General features: G+C 37.8%; 1 protein-coding gene across 1 annotated transcript in view; it reads right to left on the bottom strand.

Annotated features, from left to right (window-relative positions):
* Positions 1–4,404: 4,404 nt before the first annotated feature.
* Positions 4,405–23,414, bottom strand: part of LOC134668529 (transcription factor SOX-8-like) — a 28,423-nt gene continuing 9,413 nt past the window's right edge. Inside the window, exons 2-3 of the mRNA XM_063525975.1 lie at positions 8,515–8,661; positions 4,405–5,269 (exon numbers count right to left, since the gene is read on the bottom strand). Of these exons, the coding sequence (XP_063382045.1) occupies positions 4,876–5,269; positions 8,515–8,661 (541 nt within the window). The 3' untranslated portion in view covers positions 4,405–4,875. The remainder of the gene's footprint in view (positions 5,270–8,514; positions 8,662–23,414) is intronic.

The following is a 23,414-nucleotide window of genomic DNA, read 5'->3' as shown; positions in this document are numbered from 1 at the left end:
ACAAAAACTAAGCTTCATATACTGGACCAAATAAATAGTTACATATACTGGATCAAATGAAGCAAGTGTTCAGTAGGTAGTACGCAACATAGTATAATATAGAGACAGGGAGTGCAAATTGATATATCTAGCAGGGATTTCGCTATTAAGTATATGTTTAGCTATGCTTGTAAATGAAATAGAACATCGTAACCATATCATTTAATGTGTTTCGGACATCAGAAGAAAATTTCATATGTTTTAGTCATCACCTCGAAACTTTGCGTGGCGCGAAATTATTTCTTAAGCTGGACTTACTAAAGTTGCGTTAAATTGTACCTATGTACATGTTTTCAATGTAAAATGTTCCGGCCGACATTGACATAAGAGTTGCAATGTCAGAAACTATCAGTGACATAAAAGGCTTTACGACCGTCATGTCAGGAGCTAACATTAAAACACGCCGAATACAGCCCAAGTATCGGTGTCCGTCAGTTCTCGCGTGTAACGCGACCCCCTTGCGCACGCGCCGCGCGCCCCATTTGCACTCAATCTTCATTCTGCAGTCCTCGATGCACCATTACCGATTCATAACAACCTCTTTTTTTGACGCCTGTTTTTGTTTGAAGCGCAAAATCTGGGAAATTTATCACCGTTAGGGAACATTTAGTTTCAGCTGATTTGCTAAAATTCGGCAATTAATGGTGTACTCGGTAGGTATTATATTAATTGAGATTCGTAGAACAAATTAGAAAAAAACTGCCTAATTAATATTTGGTATGCTTTAGCACTGATCTGTGCATCCCTAGATACATAATTAACTTAAGGATGTCAACGAATATTCTATGGGTCACTCGCACCATCCAGGGAGCTAACCCTGAATGGCGCAAATGGCCCTATGTAGGACACAAAAGTCATCCAAATCTTCGAAAATCGAGATTCTTGTGTCAACTGTTATCTACTCTAAATTTGGAAGACCGATAGAGATGCAGATAGACGATTTTCGAATTTCGGTAGTTTTCCGTATTCTCAATGGTCAGACAACCGTGATCATACGTCATACGTGTAATTTTCCAAGCAAAAACAAAGCATCCATCCATCATTATCACCGGCTATACATCAATAAGACAAATCATCCTGAAGCCCCGAAGACTGCATATTTTGCGATAGCCTGCCCTCATTAGTGGGTCGCGAAAAATGAGAGTGATAAGATAGGGGGGAACACAAGGAGGCTCTGTCCGGGGCGGAAGCGGCGGGTCGGCGGCTACTGGATAATGCTTCCAAGAACTCTGCTATTATGCACTGCTGCATGCATAGCATGTGGTATGCAGATTTTAGGGTTGATGTTTGCTTGACTAATTCTAGGGTCAAAATTCAAAATATAAACATAGTTCATTTAATAAACATTGTTTTGTGGTTGATATTTTTGCTGGCACGTGACAATAAAGTCGGGTTCACATATTTTTTATGTGCACCGAGTTCGCTCCGATATATCGCGACTGCCTATTAAGTTCTTCAGCAAGCCTATTATGGATCGCTTTATCCACATTTATCCACGTGATAAAACAACTGTCACTTTTTAACTCTGCGGGATAGAAAGAGACGGACACCGTTTTATCACGCTGTCACGTAGACAAATACGACCATCATATCCGTACTGATTTTCAAATTAGGTACAACGTCTGCTCCGTAAAGCCTGATCGGTTTCTGAACAGGATGAGTAGCCAACGTGCAATCGTTAACGCTCCGAGCGAACGAAACGCAACTGTCACTGTTGCACTAGTATGGAAGAGAAGAGAGACTACGATACGCTAGAGTGGGGCTGCCGCGAAAACCGAAATTCGCAAATTGCGGGGATCTTTCTCTTTTACTCTTGACAAAGAAAGATCCCCGCAATTTGCGGATTTCTGTTTTCGCGGTAGCCCCTCAGAGCGTTAAAACGATTGGTACGTTGGCTACGCGTCCTGGCACCGGTATTTAAAATAAATACTCAGTCGGGTTATGTTACTTTTTTTCTCTTAAATTATTTATCAGTTGGTATTTTTGATTCGACTAACCTGATACGCCTAGCTAGGGCATAAGGCATGTAATGGGTTAGCTAAAAAAGTCCAGTATTAAGTTCTGCAATATTTCGTGTGCGTGAATATAACTAGGTATTTGTACCTATTACCTACTGTCGCTTTTTTCGTGTTTTTACTGTATCGAAACTTTAATTATTTATTAACATAAACGCTTATTCCTCATAATTAAAACAAAATATTTTGTAAAAATCAGTTTTATTGATTTTGATTAAAATTTAACAATGATAATGTTGCCTTACATATAAGTATAACTATTTTAAATAAATTATAATAACTACTTTGAGAATGAATTAACAAAATTAGCTTTCGCGTTTGTGAACACCTTCATATTTAAGAAATTTATAGCAAGCATTTCTGTTATGCTTGATGCCTGTTGATGGTATTAGTTATTTAGAACTTTTTCGTTTAGAGCAGCGGTCGGCAACCTCCGGCCCGCGGGCCGCGTGCGGCTCGTGAACCTGTCACTTGCGGCCCGAGTGCCGCCTTGGCTATTTTGTATGTAATAGTGACAAACGACAATGTCTCATAAAGTCATAAATATTAACAAAGTACGGCCCGCGTCACCTCCGTTAACTACAATGTGGCCCTTAGCTGCTAAAAGGTTGCAGACCGCTGGTTTAGAGTTTTTTCCTAGTACGAGTAGATAGCGCCCTCTGGCGCACTGTGGCATGGAATTATGCCACAGTGCGCCATTATTCTTTTGGCAACTCGCGACATTGCAAATGTTCAAAATCTTGTAACAAGCTTATTTAATGTAAATTGCTTTATTGCTCGTATTTTGTCCATTTCAGGACTCTACTTAATAAGGGTCAGGTATCAAAACCAACATATAGTAAAGTCACGAGATCTGGGCTATAACCGCGAAAATCGAAGTTCGCAAATTGCGGGCATTTTTCTCTGTCACTTTAGTTACGACTTCATTGGAGTAAAAGAGAAAGATCCCCGCAATTTGCGAATTTCGGTTTTCGCGGTAGCCCCTCAGATCCTCATTACTCAAATTGATCTCATGAATAGGGTAACAGCACCAGTGGCCAGCCAGGGACCAGTGGTCAGCCTTTTGAGTCGTTTATTGGTCATAAATATCTAGTATATTCGTTTAAACAAATCACGAGTACTCAAATAGGAGCTTTGATTCCTTATTGGTTAATACGTCACCCGTCAGGTGCGGTGAGGGAACGGGGGGAAGAAATATACTCGTTCATACAGGTGCTGTTTGTCAACGAGTGCAAAAGTGTCATGTCCGCCATATTTTTTACTGCACGTGGTGTTCTCTTAACAGGCAAGAAAAACTATGGTTTAATGTTATAAGTTATTATTTTTGTTAATGATTGGTTTGTTTATTAGTTTATCTATTAAATTGGTTTATGTTTTGATGAAAATATCAATATTTCACTTATAAATTGAGGGGGCTGGCCACTGGATAAGTCCAGTGTTCAGCCCCCCACGGCTGACCTTTGGGTTATTCGTTTATTTTATTATTTTCGAGCCAATGCGACCGTTAGGACCGTTAAATTTACATTTTCAAATTTAGTTAGGCATGCCCTAGGCAATTTTAAGTAAAATCCAGTAGTCAGCCGCATTTGAAATTACGTTATAATGCGGCTGACCACTGGAACTTCTTCACTTCACTTCGCGGATCCAATACTCAGCCATTGACGTTGCTCGGTACGTCGCCGCCAAAAATGTGTCCACATTTTTAAACCCTATCTCATTGAAATAAGGTTCAAAAGTGTATACATATTTATGACGTTAACTATACATAACTATCATTTTGCTTTTTCCTGGTAGGTATATGACTTTGTTTATTAATGATAGTTAGATCTGCATAGAATCGTTTCATTACATGTACCGAATAGATACCTTCTTCTTCCTCGCGTTATCCCGGCATTTTTGACACGGCTCATGGGAGCCTGGGGTCCGCTTGACAACTTTTTTAGTTAAGTACATATATAGTACCTTAACTAACAAATTTCGTGTCATAAGAATTGTATGTACTTATAAGAAAAAACAATGATAATCATATTGTTGGTTATGATATAAATATAAGTGATTTTGATCAAATTATTATGAATATTATAAAGGCTGAGTACTGGGTACACAGAGGCTGCTTACTGGATTTTGGAGGCTGACTACTGGAGAAAAGTGCCACTTTTTGTTTAAACTTAATTAGATATATTATAAAGAGGATTGTTATTTTTTTTAATATTTTGTTTTAAAATTATGATAAACAATTGATCTAAGTATGTCATTTGTTTAATTATCCGACTAATCCTGTAGAAATGCCGAACGTTCAAACTTAAAAAAGTCGTTATAAGGCTGACTACTGGTGCCTTTACCCTATTTATTAAGCACGACTGCAGGGTTTGTAAATACCTACCTATCAAACTACTTATAACTATACAACTTTCAGTTTACACTATTTAATCACAAATTATAACTTACTTACTCAATATGAATGATAAAAGACTTAATTACAAATTAACTTAGACTAGGAACCTATTAGAAATTTAATTAACTTTGGAATCAAAGGAATATCTAGATATAGTATCAATAATATACGTAAGCAGTTAGAAGTATTAGAATCACGAGTTACGAGAACAATTATAAAATCTAGTTGATTTGTAACTAACGTGAAAGAGATCTTGATGCCGAATTTGTTTATTTAAATATTTTAGTGTTGCGTTGCGCTTTGATAAGTAAACGCACGTGCGCTTCCACGGAAAGCATGTGGCGGCGGCGCTACTGTGTCAAGTGACCTATATCATAAAGTAGAAAAAAAACCTATGTCTCGTTTAACATAAATAAATGTTTGGAGTTATGGATGTGGGTACTGCACCCAATCGTGGCAAGGCGGGTAGAGATTCGGGGGCGCGGGGTAGATCGCGGAAGCGTGGTGGGCGTGCGCGACGTAGCGCGGCTGCAGCTCGTGGTATTCCGCCGAATGTGAGGCATGTGTAGGTTTCAGGTACTGATCCAACTCCGCACCGTCCGGAGGCCCGTCCTCTAATAAACCTCCGTCTACTTCTATTCTAGAAAAGTCTATTTGTGATCGTTCCAATGACGGTTCGCGCTTGAGTCGCGGCGGCGCCGTCGGCGCAGGCTTCCTACGCCGCGGCTGATACTTGTAGTCAGGGTATTCGATCTTATGCTGCGTCCTCAGTTTATCAGCTTCCTTCACAAATGGCAACTTTTGGTCTTCACTCAAACTCCTGTAACAAATTAATAAGTTATTAAAAACCTCTCAAGTTTAATTATTTGATAATAGGGCCACGAGGTATTGTGAGAATGGTCAAGAATGCTGAATCATTGTGAGGAGAGGCGGCGATGGTATCTCGCGTCGCGACTATTTCCAGATGCGCCGGCCGCCGCTAATGTGCCGTGCGCCGCAGACGGCGCCCGCGCAGCCGCGCCGACCATGCTCACGAGCTTCAATCTAGCTTAGACTTAGGCACATAATACACAATGATTAATAAGTTAAACCCGAGTGAGCTAGATTTTGTTTACCCTTGTATTTTTGTTTAATAAACATTCCTAAGCATTGGGTGCGTTGGGGTAGCGAAAAATGGAAAATAGTCATCTTAAGAGACCGATTTGAAGATGTTTAGAATTTGTCAGGATATCCATATACCTATATATTCAAATGTAGTTTTTAGAAATTAATACCAGTATACGAGTATAACGTCTGTAGGTGGCCGTTATCTTTTATCTAAATTCTTCAAGGAATAGAAAATATTTGGGATCTTGTGCGATGACCGTGTTACGGCCGTCTGGGCGAATGTCTGCAACTGGTATAATTAGTTCTCATAGTGATAATTTATGGCAGGCTGGATTTGAAAAATAGACTCGACTCACATTAATTAGGTTTAGACATATGTAGCGATGGTATTTCAACTACAAATTTGTTAGGACTAGGACATATCTCGGTGGTTTAGAATGTGTAAGCAGAACTAAGTATAATTTTGTTAACAGGTTCTATTTCTATGCTTGTAAGAGTACCAGTATGAATATCTAAACAGAATCAAGCCCGTCTACCATACCACCTCCACATTTTAATACCTATCACAGTACGATAAAATTCCTCAATTTGTACAAATTAATGGATTATCTTAATGATTACACATTCCAGTCTAGAAACAAACAGATGATTAGGTACTCAGAAATGTAAGATCACGGGTCCGCGGAAACCTCTGACCTTGCTAATCTCGACCGCGATCCAGCATCGCTCGATGACAGTCGAGAGCCGACCAATCACAACAAAGCAATCAGACTCTTTTCATCGACTATTTTCTTTTATGATCAAGCGTTTGCCCTTACTACGTATTGTGTCAAAATACTGGTCGAATCATCGTCTACGGAGCCCTTAATCTCATATTTTGCCTTTAAAATAAGCGCAGTTATAATGCGCGGGTGGTCAATAGGAGACATAGGAGTGCACTTTAGTGTCTGAGTCTGAATGCATGTTCGGTTAAAGTTGAATCGTCCGTGAAAAACAGGTGCCCTCCAACGACTTTTATCGCCTAAGCTACATACTTACCAAATTTTATTGTTAGGGTGTGTCGGAAAGGATTTGTAATTTATAGGTATAGGTAATTTATATAGCTAGCTTCGGTCTATAGAAGTAATCGATTGTGTTAGACTTTCGTGATTTTATACCTTTTTAATACCTACTCAAGGATGGTTCAGATTTTCAATTGGACTCGGTGTGGGGTATGGGTTGCACTACAATCGGGGTTTAAATTTTCACCCCCTTAATTCATAAATGCGCTACAACCCTCAATTAGTTAATAATCGTTTGTCCTTATCTGTCATTTTGACTTATGTATTTGTAAGGGGGAGTAAAGGGATATAAAACATAATTTAACTAAATCAGTCCCGCAAAGTTTTATGAATTACGGGGGTTAGTCTAATATATTGATAGATAGCCTAAAAGGTTGGTGAAAACTATGTCATCGCGATTGCAAAATTATCATTTCCGAATTGTTTCGATACAGTTTTCTATTAATCCGGACCTCCCGGGCCCCCGACAGTTAGAGATGGTATCTGTGGCAGCGATAGTATTTTAATGAGTAAACAATCGATGCACGCGCGCCGCTGGGCGCCGCACGCGCCGCTCTCCGAGTTTCTCGGTCAATTCGGGTTACACATTTTGACAGGAATTTTAGTAGATAATTGCCAAATATTAAATAAATAAATATTATGGGACAATCACACAAATCGACCTGGTTCCACAGTAAGCAGTTAGGCTTGTGTTGTGTGAACCACAACCAACACCACCACCGCCACCTACCAGACCACGAAACATAAAATAAGTATATTAGAAAATTAGATTATTATTTACATTGGTTTAGTTTTTAATTTTAACTCTAGTTATAAGTATATACAAGAATAGGTATATACGTATTATATTCATAGAATACATCCATAACTTAGGAACAAATATTTGTGATTAACACAAAATAAATGTATAGGTCGTAGGTGTAGGTCGTAGGTGAATTCACTATTCACCGGGTTTCGAACCCGGGACTTCCGTACTTCATATGCAGTCACTAACTGACTAGGCTAGGATGCCATTAAATATTACCTTCTCTACTTGATAGGTATATTATTAAAAGGATTAGATTCTCCTTGAAGTTACTAATAACACTAGAATGAATAGGTAGGAAATCAAATCAATTCGAAAAATAATATACCACATATGGGACCTATTAGGCGCACTTTGCGATATAAACTGTGTTGTTTACTTGCGGTATTACGCCGAAGGCCCTCAAACAAGTCCTTGCTACGTCCATCAACATGTCAATGTTCCGCTTCAGAGCATAAAGTTTGTCGCCGCCGTATTAAAGTCGACTTATAAACACATAAACTAAGCTTGAACGTAAACTTTTGAGATTAAATAACCAGGATTTTCTAACCATTATCTAAATTCTAATTCATAGTGTTGGTAGTCTTCGTGGGTATATACTGTTTACGAATGAGTTTCGCGTATTGGATTACGTACCTTCTAAGTTCTAACGCAATGATTTGCAAGTTAAAACTGTTTTTCTAAGATCAAAATATCACACTACGTGTGTAGTGAGGCATTAAATGATGACTCACGCTAGACCGGGCCGGGGCCGGGCCGGAGCCTCCGTCGCTTCGTTTTCTATGGAAAGAACCACGAAATTACCGATCAGCCGTCATAGAAAATGATATATCGGACGTCCCGGCCCGGGCACGGCCCGGTCTAGCGTGAGTCATCCTTATGGCCACTCCACATTTAGGCCCCCCCCACATCTAGCGTCTTTCGGGGAGGCCCTTAGCGTCTTTCGAGCGTCGGCGTCTGGTCAGTGCTATGGAAAATGACGTCGCTGCGCAGTTGCGTCGACGTTGCGTCGAGCAGCGGCCATAGAGTTGTAGATGCCGACGCTCGAAAGACGCTAAATGTGGGGTGGCCCTTAATAGTCATGATACTCACTTCCACATAGAGCCCAATGACTTGCTGAGCTCGGCGTTGTGTAACGCAGGCTGCTGCTCGGACAGCCGCCTGCGCATGGCCTGCGCGAACACCATGAACGCGTTCATCGGCCGCTTCACGTGCTGCCGCCGGTTGTAGCCGCCACCTCTGTAACAAAAACAATCGTTTATTTGCTTAAAAAAAGATCCACTTCTCTGTAAAATCGGTTTACGGACGATAATTTTGCGTGATAACGTCAGAAGAAAACATTGATGAATAAGTGGCCGTAACGTTACCATGGAGATCTGAGGGCCTACCGCGAACCACGTTCGACGTGTTGCCTCTCTGTCGCACTTCTAAATTCGTATTAAGTGTGATAGGGAGGCAACACGTCGAACGTGGTTCGCGGTAGGCCCTCTGTCCATAACGTGACATTTTTTCGTGCATTTTATTTTACCGGTGTTCATCGATTTATAAGACGTTATCACGTCAAAAGCGGGTTGCATAAGGTCTTGTTGCATTAATCACAATAGGTAGACGGACTAATTAAAGTAATTAATCAACACCTCTATGCAGTAAACTGTGAACTTTTCCATAGTTACAATAAAATTTAACAACGTTGTTAATCAATAATTTTTTCTGGATCTAGGACATTTAAACCGAATTCATCAGAAAGGAGCTTCTACAGCATATCATTGGCATAGAAAGAAATCTAGCTCTAGAGTTTATACGCAGTTAACCTTATTTATTTCATAGTTACAGTTACATCCACATATCTAAAGTACCTTAGTACATTTAAGAACGCATAGATCCTACATATACGTATACAACCCAAAGTGTAACGCTTAAAGCTATAAATAGTTCGAGTATAGACTCTAAACCGAACAAAAAGTTAATGTTGACATAAACAATATGAAACGCGCACTTGACGCGCCGGCGAGCGTTCGAACTTAAATTGCTGGGCTTTTCGGCGTGTGCGCGATAATGACTAGGTTACCGAACATATTAAGTGGCGACTTAAAAAATAAATTAAAACACACTCTTGAAAAGTTAATGTTTAAACAAGTCTTCGTAACTTGAAATCATAAATCCGAAGCGAATCCAACGAAATCTTCACATAATTCATATTATTGTTAGTGTGGTCATCCGGTTATACGTACATAAAAGAGACTTTGGAGACATGTAATCAATTCTGTGCTAGTAGTAGTACCGATACCGTCACAATAGATCAATGCTGGTCGATGCGACACTCAAAGGCCCACAACACCACAATAAATAATAAATAATGGCCTAGTAGTAGTTGGAGAAGGATTCTACAATTTCTACCTAATTTTATAGTTGGCATAAAATTTTGAAAAATATCTATGGAACTACAAGAGTAACTATTTCGGCAATTACTGTATAGGTAGGTAATTAAGTATAAAAAAACTAAGTTTATGTAAACGTAACATAGACATAGAAAAGCATTTACCTTTTGGATTTTTTTCTAAGCATTATTGGGGAATAAAGAAGCCATCAAATAAAGATATGTAGGTACCTATTCTATTACTCCTATAATAAGTACCTGAGCGGAGAAAGTAAATACATAGGTACTAAAAAAAATTATTTGAACTCCATTGTATTATCATAGCTTTAGATATGTTCAGTTAATTAAGCGTCCGGGATATTTTTAAAGCCGCTGAAAACAGAAATCAATATTTACCACAGTACATAACTTACAAATATTTACTGATTTAGTTAAAACCACGCGGCCGCCTCCCGTCATTTTACGCTCATAAACCACTCTCGTTTTATTACATTTTTATTTTCTAGTGCCGTTCGGGTTTCCTTGCGATCTGAATGCTGACAATAAATTATGCTTTTTTCAAACACTGACACGCCACTAAAAGTCGATCGATTTCTAACGGATTACTCGGGAAGCAATATGAGTAGAAATAATTACCTACCGCTTCGGCGAACTAGGGCGGTTTCCTTGTTTATTAGTGGGAACGGGTTCTAGCAATTCAACTCAGCAATATTAGGGGAATTTTATTTTACTACGCGTCTTAGATTTCCAGAGCTCAATCTGGTAGTGATTATGAGTATGTTTGAAGCGAAACCAGCATGAGCTTGTAGAAACGCAAGAGTGGACCTACCGCGCTGTGCCATCTGGTTAGTAACATCTCCGCCACTGACAATCACAGATATCTACTCGAATCGCTTAAGTGCACACAATACGCTTCTCGCGATGCAGCAAATGCATGTATCATTCGATACAATTACATTTATTAAGACCATTATGACGCTTTTGACATGAGGTATAACAATACTCTTAAAAACAAAATATTAACTAAGATTTCAACTTAAGCAATGACATAATTTAAATCATGTTGCGTTTTATTTTTTATTCCCTTGTTAATTTTGATGATACTCTAATTTCAAAAGCTCTTAAAATCATAATTGAACGGCTGCCTGACAAAAAGTTTTATTATAGTGGAACGTAATGATTTACAGCCATATTTCACAGCCGGCTCGTCTATACATCTGTATGTGGCTGGGTAATGGGTTATATTTTAATGTGAGCACTAGTTTTTATTTTAGGATTAGAAGGGTACTTCGCATGTGCTGGCTATGATTTGAGTACTAAGCACTGGACGGGACACGTGTTTTGCAAAAAAATAAGGTCACGATTTTGTTTTGAAGAGGTTTTGATAAAGTTTCTGAGACGATTATGTAACGATAAAGGAACACTTTAAGCGATTTATTTGTGTGGAATTTTGTTGTACCTATACCTACCCATAGTTGCCTACTTAATACGTGCTAATCAGTGCAATACAATATAGAATAGGAACGTCACTCACACAATCATAAACTTATTTGCAAGCAATTGTGTCCTTGATGCCACCATTATCAATCTCGACTATTTGTTTAAATAAAACGATGCCTAATAGGTACTCCGTATGATAGGTACATATAGAACTTCAGGATCCCTATTCCGTGGATAGGCAATAAATAATTCTATTATTCAAGAATAACTAAAACACTTACTGAAAAATCTCTCTCAATAAGAAACTTAACTAATCCCCGAGTTTCTTTTACTGACCATACTTATAACCACAAATATGTGAACGCTACATGAAGTATGTAGGTTATTTTTTACATCAACGCTGTAGAGTAGAGGTACAACACTTGACCCGTACCGACTCCCGCTTAATTATGTTATTTATACTTACGATGTTTTGGTAGGCTAGTTTTAGCTAGCATAATTCATAGCTTTGTTTTGAAAAGCTCAGCTTCCCTATGACACGTAGCCACCTATTCGAAAATGATTAATCGCTATAAACAAAGATTACGATTACCTACCGAAACATTTTTCTAAATAGCTTTTGTTACTAGAAACCATAACTAACATTTTAGCAAGCAAGGTTAAATTTTGAAATGATGATTTAAATACCAAAGAAGTACTTCTTACCTATTTATGACTCAAGGATTTAACGCCTCAAAGATTATCCTTAATTAGGTACCTCATATCATATGGAACTTTAATATTTTTGTTCGAATAGTTTGTTATTTTGTAAAATTGATCTTGCATTGCTCTATACGGATATGATGGTCGTTCTATTCTACATGACAGCGTGACAAAACGGTGTCCGTCACTTTCTATCCCACGGTGTTAAACAGTGACAGTTATTTTATCACGTGAATAAAGATGGATAAAGCTATCCATAATAGGCCGGCTGATCCCAGATGATGCATGATTGTAATGTCTACTTTTCAAATCAAACCATAATGTTTTATTTTCAGAATCTGTGCTAGTTGACATAACTAGACACGCTTTGAGCTATTGACTGAATGGCCGAGGAAGTCATAAACGTGAGTAACGTAGATAGCTGTCATCTGTGACGTGCCCGCCCACGCTATTTCTGCCCTCAGAGATGCGCCGGCGCAACCATCGTTACAACTTACAGCTACATAAATTTGCAAGCGTCAGAACATCGGACGGTTTCAGATGCGCAGGGCACTGGTTTTAATGTTACAACTGTTAAGCTTACGAGTAATGGCACTTAAAGTAAACGCCTTGGATGATTCGATATTTTCAGCTGTTAAGGGTGACAATAAGTGTTGAAGATTAATGTGTAGCTTCGTATGTGGTCTTCAGTGTTCTAATATTCGAAACATATGAGATATATATAATATATCTAGATGAAAAATATGAGTTTTGAAAGTATTTTTAACTTAATTCGCTCTACCAATAATACGTACCTACTAAAAGAATTGAATAGGCACGTTACACTTGACGACCGTTCTGGCCTAGGTCTGGGTAGTGACCCTGCCTATGAATCCGATGGTCCCGGGTTCGAATCCTGGTAAGGGCATTTATTTGTATTGTGATACAGATATTTGTTCCTGAGTCATGGTTGTTTTCTATGTATTTAAGTATTTATATCGTTGTCTGAGTACCCACAACACAAGCCTTCATGAGCTTACCGTGGGGCTTAGTCAATTTGTGTAAAAATGTCCTATAAAAAAACACTTAATCTGCCGTATGACATGACGTACTATGTAAACAGATGGTTGCTACTAAATACCCTCGCCCCTTCCATCACCAAGTCTTGAAGTCTTCTAAACATCCCTCTCGGCCGCAGTTATCTTTACAGTCGATGTAACAACGACCATTAAACAATTAATAGCGCTGTAAAACCGACCGGCAGCCGTCGCGTTCGTAATCATTATTCTGGCACTCGAACATGTTTTATCAAACCCGAACGATGTAATTACCTATCTCTAAAGCTACCAGCTCATTGAGATTTGTGGGTATTTGAACATCACCTGGCGATAGTAGATAACGTGATAATAATTGATTCGGCTCAAGAGGCCTGGGAACAATTGTAATCTACATAAGGGGTGCTGTAGGGAGTGTTACCAAACTATCATGTTGTGGAATTTTACGTTTAGTAATATAAATACCCATAGTAAAGTAGTGCGGTTTAATACTATCACTTATCAGTGAAAATGAAAGGGGTTAGCGTTCTCACAGGTCGTTATCTGCATTTAAATAATACGTTGTTGTAAGGTGTGTAACGGATCGACATTAAGGATGACTCACGTTAGATCGGGCCGGGTCCGGGCCAGAGCTTCCGGCGCTTCGTTTTGGGGTCATCCATTAATTACGTCACACCAATTTCTAGGTTTTTTGACCCCTCCACCCCTTGTCACACTTGGTCACATTTGGCAAACCCCTCCCCCCCTAGCGTGACGTCACATTTTTTCTACGAAATGGCCAAATCGAATTAAGTAAGTACCTAAGTATTATTAATATTTTATCAAAATTAATTTTATAAACTAAAACTAATTAAAAGATGAAACTGTAAGTCAAATGGCGGTAAATGAAAACTTTTTTTCACAAATGTCACGCATCCGTAGTTTTTTTTTAATTCATAGACAAAAGAATGAAGTCCCTATTCTCATGCCACTCGAGATCAAATGTCGTACGGTTTATATTAAAAAAATATACCGAATTGACGTTTCGTATCGATAATTGTTTTAATATCTATGGATACTAGAATAGACACCCACTTGAGTTTTGACAGCTGTTCCAAATTTAAAACTCATAACCTTACAAAAATCTGTAAAGTTATAACTTTAAAGTACAAATTTTACCTACTACCACAGATAAGAAAGTTCTCATAGTAAAATTGGTTGTGATAATGCTGGTCATTTCCTACGGTTTCTGAATGCATTTTAAAGCAGTAATGATATGTGCGTAGATAAAGTATATAATATACCAACTCGTAGATAAACTACCAAGACCCACCAGTGCGGACATTGGTCAACCTCGGAGCGACCCATTCGATAAGCGAGATGAATTTCTGCTAACAGTGACACACGATTGGCGGATGCATGCCGGATGCAATTGGCTTTAATCTATTAGTGCCTAAGTACATATATGCGATTGCGTATTATTGGTCAGACTTATACATATACATAGTTCGTTTTTTTTTAGCATTAGAAAGAACTTGCAAGAAGGTAAGCGATCTTGACATGTCTTAATTGAAAAAACGCTTTATAAAAATATAAAACTATTACTTATGAAAGCAGAAGAATATAAATGATCGTAGGGTACATCGCCAATTATTAGCCAGTTTTCAATTACTGGCCACCTATACTAAAATGAATTCTGTGTATAGGTGAATAGAACTCATTTTTGTAAGAGGCGGCCAGTTATTGAACGAGTGGGTTGTGGATAAATTTCAGTTACTGGCCATTTTCCTTATACTGAAAATGAGTTTTATTTATCTGTAAATAGAATTCATTTTTGGAATAGGTGGCCAGTAATTGAAAACTGGCTAATAATTGGATTTTCGTACCTTATATACTAAAATGAACTTTGTTCACCTATAAATAGAAATCAAATTAAGTGGCCAGTAATTGGGGGGTGGCTAGTAATTGGCGATGTACCCTATTAGATTCATAATTGTTACATATTTGCCGTAACTTATTTTTAAAATTTGTTTTTCAATTAAAAGACACATCAAGATTGTTTACCTAATTTATTCTAATGCTAAAAAAACGAACTATAATTCAATATACATAACCTAAATATTCGGTGTAATTATTACTACGCTTGTCCATAGTATGTAACTGTAAAATTCGTTTAAACATTATTTTGTACAAAAAAAGAAGTAACGTTGTGGATCCGCTGAGAAGAGTTGACTACAAACATGAAAGTCTTGCATTTCAGAGCCGGGAAAAATTAGCGTTTTCACAAAATATAAGAATAAATTCTCAAGTACCATTTGTCAAGTTTAGATTGAATGCAGGCATGAGTTATCCTTGAGCAGTGTCGCGTGATAATATGACGTTCAATTAGTGGCGGAGGGTGAAGACGCATGGGAACACATCTGTGTCCACATACGCTGATAACGTCCACTCGGCCTCGATTGCTGATGTGCGGTAGGTTTACTATCTATTTCTCGTAACCTAATAGGTACTGAAAATATGTAGAGACAAGGGTAACTTCTATCAAACATACCTATAGCAACCATGTTTGCTGAGTCAAGCCTATTGGAATTACAGATTGGTCAGTTGTTGGTGGCAAGTTCCATAGTTTACTTGGGGAGGTTCGGCTCCAACGAAATAGAAAATCACAGGTCAAAAATCCCGGTTAAGCCACAGTTTTTTTTCTATAATTTAAAATTACAATGCACGTTTTACATTATACTAGGTACTACATTTACATTTACATTTTGAATTACCTACTTTTTACTAGGTACTGTTATACCTATGTATAACAGTACCTACATTACCGTATGTTGTTTATTTGTATTTTCCAAAAACACTGAAATAAGCCCCGTTTATTTTTTTCTGATTTTAGTTATAGTTTTGATAATATCATTACTTTACTCGTGTGAGTGTAGAAAAGTCATCGTAAAACTATATAGGTAAGTATACCAAGAGACTTTTTACTTCCAGAGTTTTTAAACAGTTTAAGGTACCATAAAATTCATATAAAATAAACGGTTCCCGCCAGGCAACACGTATCTACGCAGCAAACATCACCGCATCGCGAATATCGTTTAGCGGGCAGCGGTGGCCAAATAAGTAGGGCTCCGGTAATGAAGAGCCTCGGCTGGTGTTAATGTTGCCCGAGCGCATTACCGCGCGCCCGCTAACCGCGCCACCGCTCCGCCCAGATTACACTTTGTCAATATTTAGGCCCGACTTGCCCACACGCACCTACAAATTGTATGTTCAATGCCTTACGTAATGGTAAAATCTCGGCAAATATCGGCGAAAGGAGCTTTTAAGCGACTTCCTTAATCTTAGTCATCGTTTGGACTTTCAATTGGAGATTCGCTACTAACACGGCCACAGGGCCCGTTACTCGATCATAATCAGCGTAATCATAACCATCGCATTTATTCGTGATAAACACATATCATTCTCTTAAGAAGATTAGGGTTCATAGATTTTAAGTTGAGTCTTTTCTGTGGTCACCGCTAAAATCTTTAAGCCCTTACGCTTCTAATTTTTTATTCATAATCAGCACGAAAACACCCTATCAATTATATAATCAATTATCTCGAAAACACCCATTTCGAGATAATTGATTATTTTAAATGCATTAATTGAATTATCAAATATGATACTTATGATGAGGGTATGTACCTATACCAGAATACCTATATTTACCTATATGATATATTTTATAATGTACCAAACGTGTTAATGCAATTTAGCCATGATTCACTTTCAGTGAAACTCAAAAAATCGGGAATCGGATTGGACTAGGTACCGACCTAGTTTTTAGGGTTCCGTACCCAAAGGGTAACGGGACCCTATTACTAAGACTTCGCTGTCCGTCCGTCCGTCCGTCCGTCCGTCCGTCCGTCCGTCCGTCCGTCCGTCCGTCCGTCTGTCACCAGGCTGTATCTCACGAACCGTGATAGCTAGACAGTTGAAATTTTCACAGATGATGTATTTCTGTTGCCGCTATAACAACAAATACTAAAAACAGAATAAAATAAAGATTTAAATGGGGCTCGGCGCCGGCTGATGTTGATCAGTCTGTCAAATGTGGTTGGTGCAACTGGCCCTAAGACGCATACTATTTTCTTCAAAGCGAGATAATCTCAAGTTCGCCGCTACCGCTACACAGTAATGAAGTCGCGAAGTGGTCGGCGAGCACACAGGGTGCTTCCGGGCGGCACCTGTGAGCCGGTGTTTGCGCCCCCACTTACAGGGGAGGCTACAATCACTGCGCACACGCGTGCACCGCGCCGCGGCTGGGATTAGAGCCACGTCTTTGATTGACAGATTGTATTCTAGGACAAAGCTTACCTGATGTATATAAAGTTCAGGGACATGTATCAAGTACTAACCTAATTTAAAAAATTGGAATTAAAAAAAAGCAATGGCATTAGGGGTCATCCATTAATTACGTCACACCAATTTCTAGGTTTTTTGACCCCTCCCCCCCTTGTCACACTTGGTCACATTTGGCAAACCCCTCCCCCCCTAGTGTGACGTCACATTTTTTCTACGAAATCGCCAAATCGAATTAAGTAAGTACCTAAGTATTATTAATATTTTATCAAAATATTTTTGACGATATAAATATTAGTAATTTTTTAACCCAAAACTGCTTAGGAAAGAAAATTAAACGATTAAAAACTATTTTCGTTTTAAAAACTTGTTATTTAAATGTACAGCGAACTAAATAATTTAAATAAATTTTCGGTTACTGATGAACGTCACAAAGTTTGTGTCTCCCCCCTCCCCCATGTCACAATATGTCACATTTTCTTGACCCCTCCCTCCCCCTAAACGTGTGACGTAATTAATGGATGACCCCTTATGCATTGAAAACAACATTTATAACATCAACTCAGTTTTAGTCCAGGGAAGACAAAAATGTTATATAGCAGCAGAAGTCATTAAATTAAACATTAAATTCATGGCACCGTGTTAGCTTTCTTTTGTTATTCATTATGGAAATAGTATCGGACCAAGCTAACTCTGCATAGACCTTAAAATAATTAAGTCTGTGAGTGAAACGTCATATTTATCTAGATAGAAATTTATTAGGCATCTTCACACGCACTCTGTCGCGTCAAAATTTGTGGCGAGATAATAGCTTGGTCCGCTAAAGTTTGAAATAGTTATTTAATATGGTCCTATTTTCCCGCACTAGTGCGTAAAATAGCACTTTTCGTGCGATGTCAAAAGTTCAAAGGGCCATATGTACTGTAAAACGTTGTACGATACACGTGCGAATAGGTAACGTAAATGTTTTTTAATGTTCAAACCACTTAGGAGAATATTTATCTACTAGTAGTGATGTGATCTTGAAATCCTCAAACATGCGTTTATTGCACCTATATACTATATGGTCATATATTTTGAAGCGCTACATAGTGTTGCCGCAAGCCGGGCAGCATGGCGGTGCTAATCGCGCAGTAAACATAATACCTATAGGAATGTTTCCAGTTGTTAATTAATTTAGCTGCCGTAGCACTCCTGTTACTTCGTTTAATTGAAACATTTGCTGCAACGATAGTTTGTTATACGTAATAATAGGTAGGTACCTACTTTACAATAATTATGTATAATGTATAGTTTGGGGACAATATTACAAAGCAAAACAAAGCTTGTTGTTTTTAAACTTAGCAAATATATACGTACCTACAACGAATTTTAACAAATTTGCTTTGTGGAACTATACTTGTTAAACAAAAACTACGTTATATGTAATACCAACCAATAGGTAGGTATCTAACAGCGCTTACGCTTAACATTGACAAGATTAACGGTCTAATTTACTCGGATTGATTGATAAAACATAGGTACACACATTACACAAACTTAATAATGAAAACATATAAGTAGTAGTAAGTAGTATTAACCTATTCTTTGATCGTTACTTCGAAGCAAACAACAAACAAATAATTAAATACAACTTCAATTTAACCATCAATAATCTTAATTAAATATACCTTTTATAATGTTTTAACAAGGTGAGCCTCAAGCTCCTGACGAGGGCTCCGAGGAGAGCCTCTGGGGCAGATAAGAACCCCACAATGGGAATGTTTGCGCAGCGCTATCACATGCGGAAATAAATCGGGGAGGCAGGAAGACGACGATAAAAATGGTCACACGCCGCGCCCTACCCTACACGAGGTTCCGACATCCTAGGAATAAACTTATAAAAAAAGCTTACTACCTAGGAGTTCACTGTAAAAACAAGCCTATGGCCTGTCTTAAAGCCATCGGAAGGTTTCTGTTTCGTTACGAATTAAGTTGGTGGACTTGGTAGGTTAATTTTAATTGGTATTTATTATTTAATTTTAAAAAATGCGGTTACCATTTACTCCTTTATTTAATTTTATAAGAAAGGAACCGAGGTTCGATTATTATTTTGTAGATCTGAGATTCAAAATTAAAATTTCGCCTGTGATCTAAGATGCGAAAGCAGTTAACCTCGATCAGACTATGTAGAAGTAATGTCAACCTTCTAATCCTAACACAATTGCTTGCCACATTTACTGAAATATAATGGTAGGTACCTATAGTGCCTTTCATAAACTGTTTGTATCTACGTCGTGCTTAAATATTTTGAAGTTGTGCAAATTCTTTGCAAGAGATAAGCTTATCAAGGAATTCACTTTTATTTGACTCTTTTTTGTGCTTTTATCAGCAGCCGTTATTGAGCTTATCAGCTGTGCTTATAGTGTGTATGCAAAAGTGCATGTATAGTTACTAATATTAGGTAAGTAAATACATAGACATCACTGAAAGTTTTTGGGATAGGCCACTTAGAGAAAAAAGAGGCATACAAATTATTAAAATATAACTTTATTTTCAAAATTTGTATGCCTCTTTTTTCTCTAAGAGGCACCTATAAGTGGTACCTATTTAATTGGTCCTATTATTTCAATTTACCCGAATTTATCATACCCTAATTGTATACGATTCTCAGCGAACAAAATTTGTAAGGTCGGATAAGGTTAAAGGAACAAGGTTTATTTTGACACATATCAAAGCGTCTAAAATATTAGATAATTAGAATACTTGAAGCGCCGATAGATAAACAGTTTATAAGTAATGTCTACCTACATAGCAAGAGATAAAGAGATAAAATATGGGCATTCAATTAGAGCGCAGGTCGAGTTTCCATGAAGCCGCTTGACCCGGGCCCGCGTATCTATCTGCTAATGGCTAATTATGGAATCGTTCCATCCCTGATACACATCATGCCAACGAAGGCTGTAGCCACTGTAACAGCAGTGTAATGTTTGACAGCATAATACATATAGGTACAACTTTATGTATCATTATTAATATTTGTTAATTTTCGTACCTACGTTACAAAGTTACATAAATGTTAGTAGACGGCCGTTTACGGAAAGTGCTTATGACCACCACAAAAAATCGTGTTTGGTAAATTTAAGAATGTACCATAAAATTAGGAATTTTAAGAACTGGAGAACGTATATAATCAAGGCAATTGGCAACAAATGACAAAAAAAGTTGAGTCACCCAAGTAGGTATATGCCATTAGGTAGGTATATAGGTAGTTTTTTTTAGTGACAATACTGATTTAACAATGAATACCCAAGATAACGCAGTAGTTACTCATTTAACATCTGTAAGGTTATTCAAGTATCATCAATATTGTGACATCATTACACAGGTCATTAATGAATTAATTCTTAGTATGATAATAAATTAAGCGAAACGGTTGTGTTGTTATACTTCTTATCGCACTAACATGACTGAGTGGACATCACATCTTCTTTCATATGCCGCTAACAGTTCATTTGTTTATCTTAATTTGGTAGTTCTGTAAGACCCGCCCATAAATAAGTTTGAATTATTAACACCACTTAAAGGAAATGCAGCGTGCTCTTTCGGCCGTGAGTTAGTTTGCATATCTTTATCCCTTTCTATGTAGAAGCACTCGAGAGCTTCGTTTCCGCTATCGGCCCTGCATGAGCTTACGAAATTTAAACCTCATTGAGGGTATCATGTTTCGGTATGCCTTAATCTCTATGCCGATATTGCCGATGTATGAGTACAAAATGCTAAATTAATAAATGAACTAGTCTACTAACTGTGTTAAGTACTTAATTAACCCGCCTTTTCTAAAACAAACAATCTATACCTAAAAACCGGTGCGAGTCGGACTCGCGCACGAAGGGTTCCGTACCATAATGCAAAAAACCGGGCAAGTGCGAGTCGGACTCGCGCACGAAGGGTTCCGTACCATAATGCGAAAAAAAATCAAAAAAAAAGCAAAAAATAAAAACGGTCACCCATCCAAGTACTGACCACTCCCGACGTTGCTTAACTTTGGACAAAAATCACGTTTGTTGTATGGGAGCCCCATTTAAATCTTTATTTTATTCTGTTTTTAGTATTTGTTGTTATAGCGGCAACAGAAATATATCATCTGTGAAAATTTCAACTGTCTAGCTATCACGGTTCGTGAGATACAGCCTGGTGACAGACGGACGTACTGCGAAGTCTTAGTAATAGGGTCCCGTTTTACCCTTTGGGTACGGAACCCTAAAAACGGCAAAAAAAAAACGGTCACCCATCCAAGTACTGACCCCGCCCGACGTTGCGTAACTTTGGTCAAAAATCACGTTTGTTGTATGGGTGCCTCACTTAAATCTTTATTTTATTCTGTTTTTAGTATTTGTTGTTATAGCGGCAACAGAAATACATCATCTGTGAAAATTTCAACTGTCTAGCTATCACGGTTCGTGAAATATACAGCCTGGTGACAGACGGACGGACGGACGCACGGACAGCGAAGTCTTAGTAATAGGGTCCCGTTTTACCCTTTGGGTACGGAACCCTAATAATAGGGTCCCGTTTTACCCTTTGGGTACGGAACCCTAAAAATATTTCAACTTTTGAATCATCCAGTTATTACAAAATGTAAGCATCGTGTATTAGATACATTGCCTAAAAACTGAAAAATATTAAAAGGCAGGTACCTCTACTTGTCCTATGAAGACCTAAAATTTTAAAACCGGGCAAGTGCGAGTCGGACTCGCGCACGAAGGGTTCCGTACCATAATGAAAAAAAAACGGAAAAAAAATGCAACAAAAAACGGTCACAAATCCAAGTACTGACCACGCCCGACGTTGCTTAACTTTGGTCAAAAATCACGTTTGTTGTATGGGAGCCCCATTTAAATCTTTATTTTATTCTGTTTTTAGTATTTGTTGTTATAGCGGCAACAGAAATACAACATCTGTGAAAATTTCAACTGTCTAGCTATCACGGTTCGTGAGTTACAGCCTGGTGACAGACAGACGGACGGACGGACGGACAGCGAAGTCTTAGTAATAGGATCCCGTTTTACCTTTTGGGTACGGAACCCTATAAAATTGATTAATATTTTTATGAAAATTTGAATGTGGTGTTTATTATAGGTACCTATTTTTTTTATCTTTATACAGTGAAACCTGGTTAATTGGCACCTGGATAAATGGAAAACCTCAATAATTGCAATCAAAAGTCCGGTCCCGGTCCCTTGAGACCAATAGGCCTCTATAATTAAAATTTTGGAACCTCTATAATTGCAATTCAGATTTTATTGCTTTTCGTAATTTTGCCTCTGTAATTGACCACATCGCAACTTAAGACCTCTATAATTGACACTGCGCTAAAAAAATCCATTATTTTTGCTCTTGTTTTTACCTCTACTATTGAAACGAGTCTTACTTATTACCTCTGTAATTGAAATAATGTAGTTGTAGATAGCAGAACCAATATTTTAATAGCAATGATCATTTTTTTTATATCTCCATCCAGAATTCAATTTATTTACTGGGTATCTATCACAGCCTGTAGTAAGTGAAATAGTTTTGATCTATAAAAAACAAAGTATGCTTTTTACATTCTAATAAAACTTTCTTCTACAATTCAAGCGATTTTTTTGAACCCAAATGATAAGAAAATAAAGTGGTAATTAATGTAGTGTAAAAGTGCAAGTATTGACAGAAGCAATATATAGACCAGAAACCCAGAACGTAAGCGTGTAAATCTACTTTAAATGGTTATTTGCACCTCCATAAAAGAAATTTGTCAGAACGCAACCTCTATTAATGAAAACCTCTATAGGGCGATTCTCAGAGATGACATTCGGTGCCTGACTTCGGTGCCAAAATCTTTTTTTTACTTATATAATATGCGAGTTTATTTCCTAAAATCTACCCTTAATATAAAAAATATTGGTAGTGGAGGCCTCCATCAGAACCTTATAGTTTTCAAGATATTTGAGATTTAAAAAACACCGAAATCATGTGCAGGCACTGAAATCAATTTGCGTCACCGAATTCAATAATGCTTACACCAAAATCACATTTAGGTTTTATATCTCAACTATATAATTATTTTAATCATATTTTTCAATCCTATTTGTTGA

This window comes from Cydia fagiglandana, chromosome 11 (assembly GCF_963556715.1).
Source record: "Cydia fagiglandana chromosome 11, ilCydFagi1.1, whole genome shotgun sequence".
NCBI classification, from domain to species: Eukaryota; Metazoa; Arthropoda; class Insecta; order Lepidoptera; family Tortricidae; genus Cydia; species Cydia fagiglandana.
The sequence above is the reverse complement of the archived record's forward strand: the minus strand, read 5'-3'. Positions and strand labels throughout refer to the sequence as shown.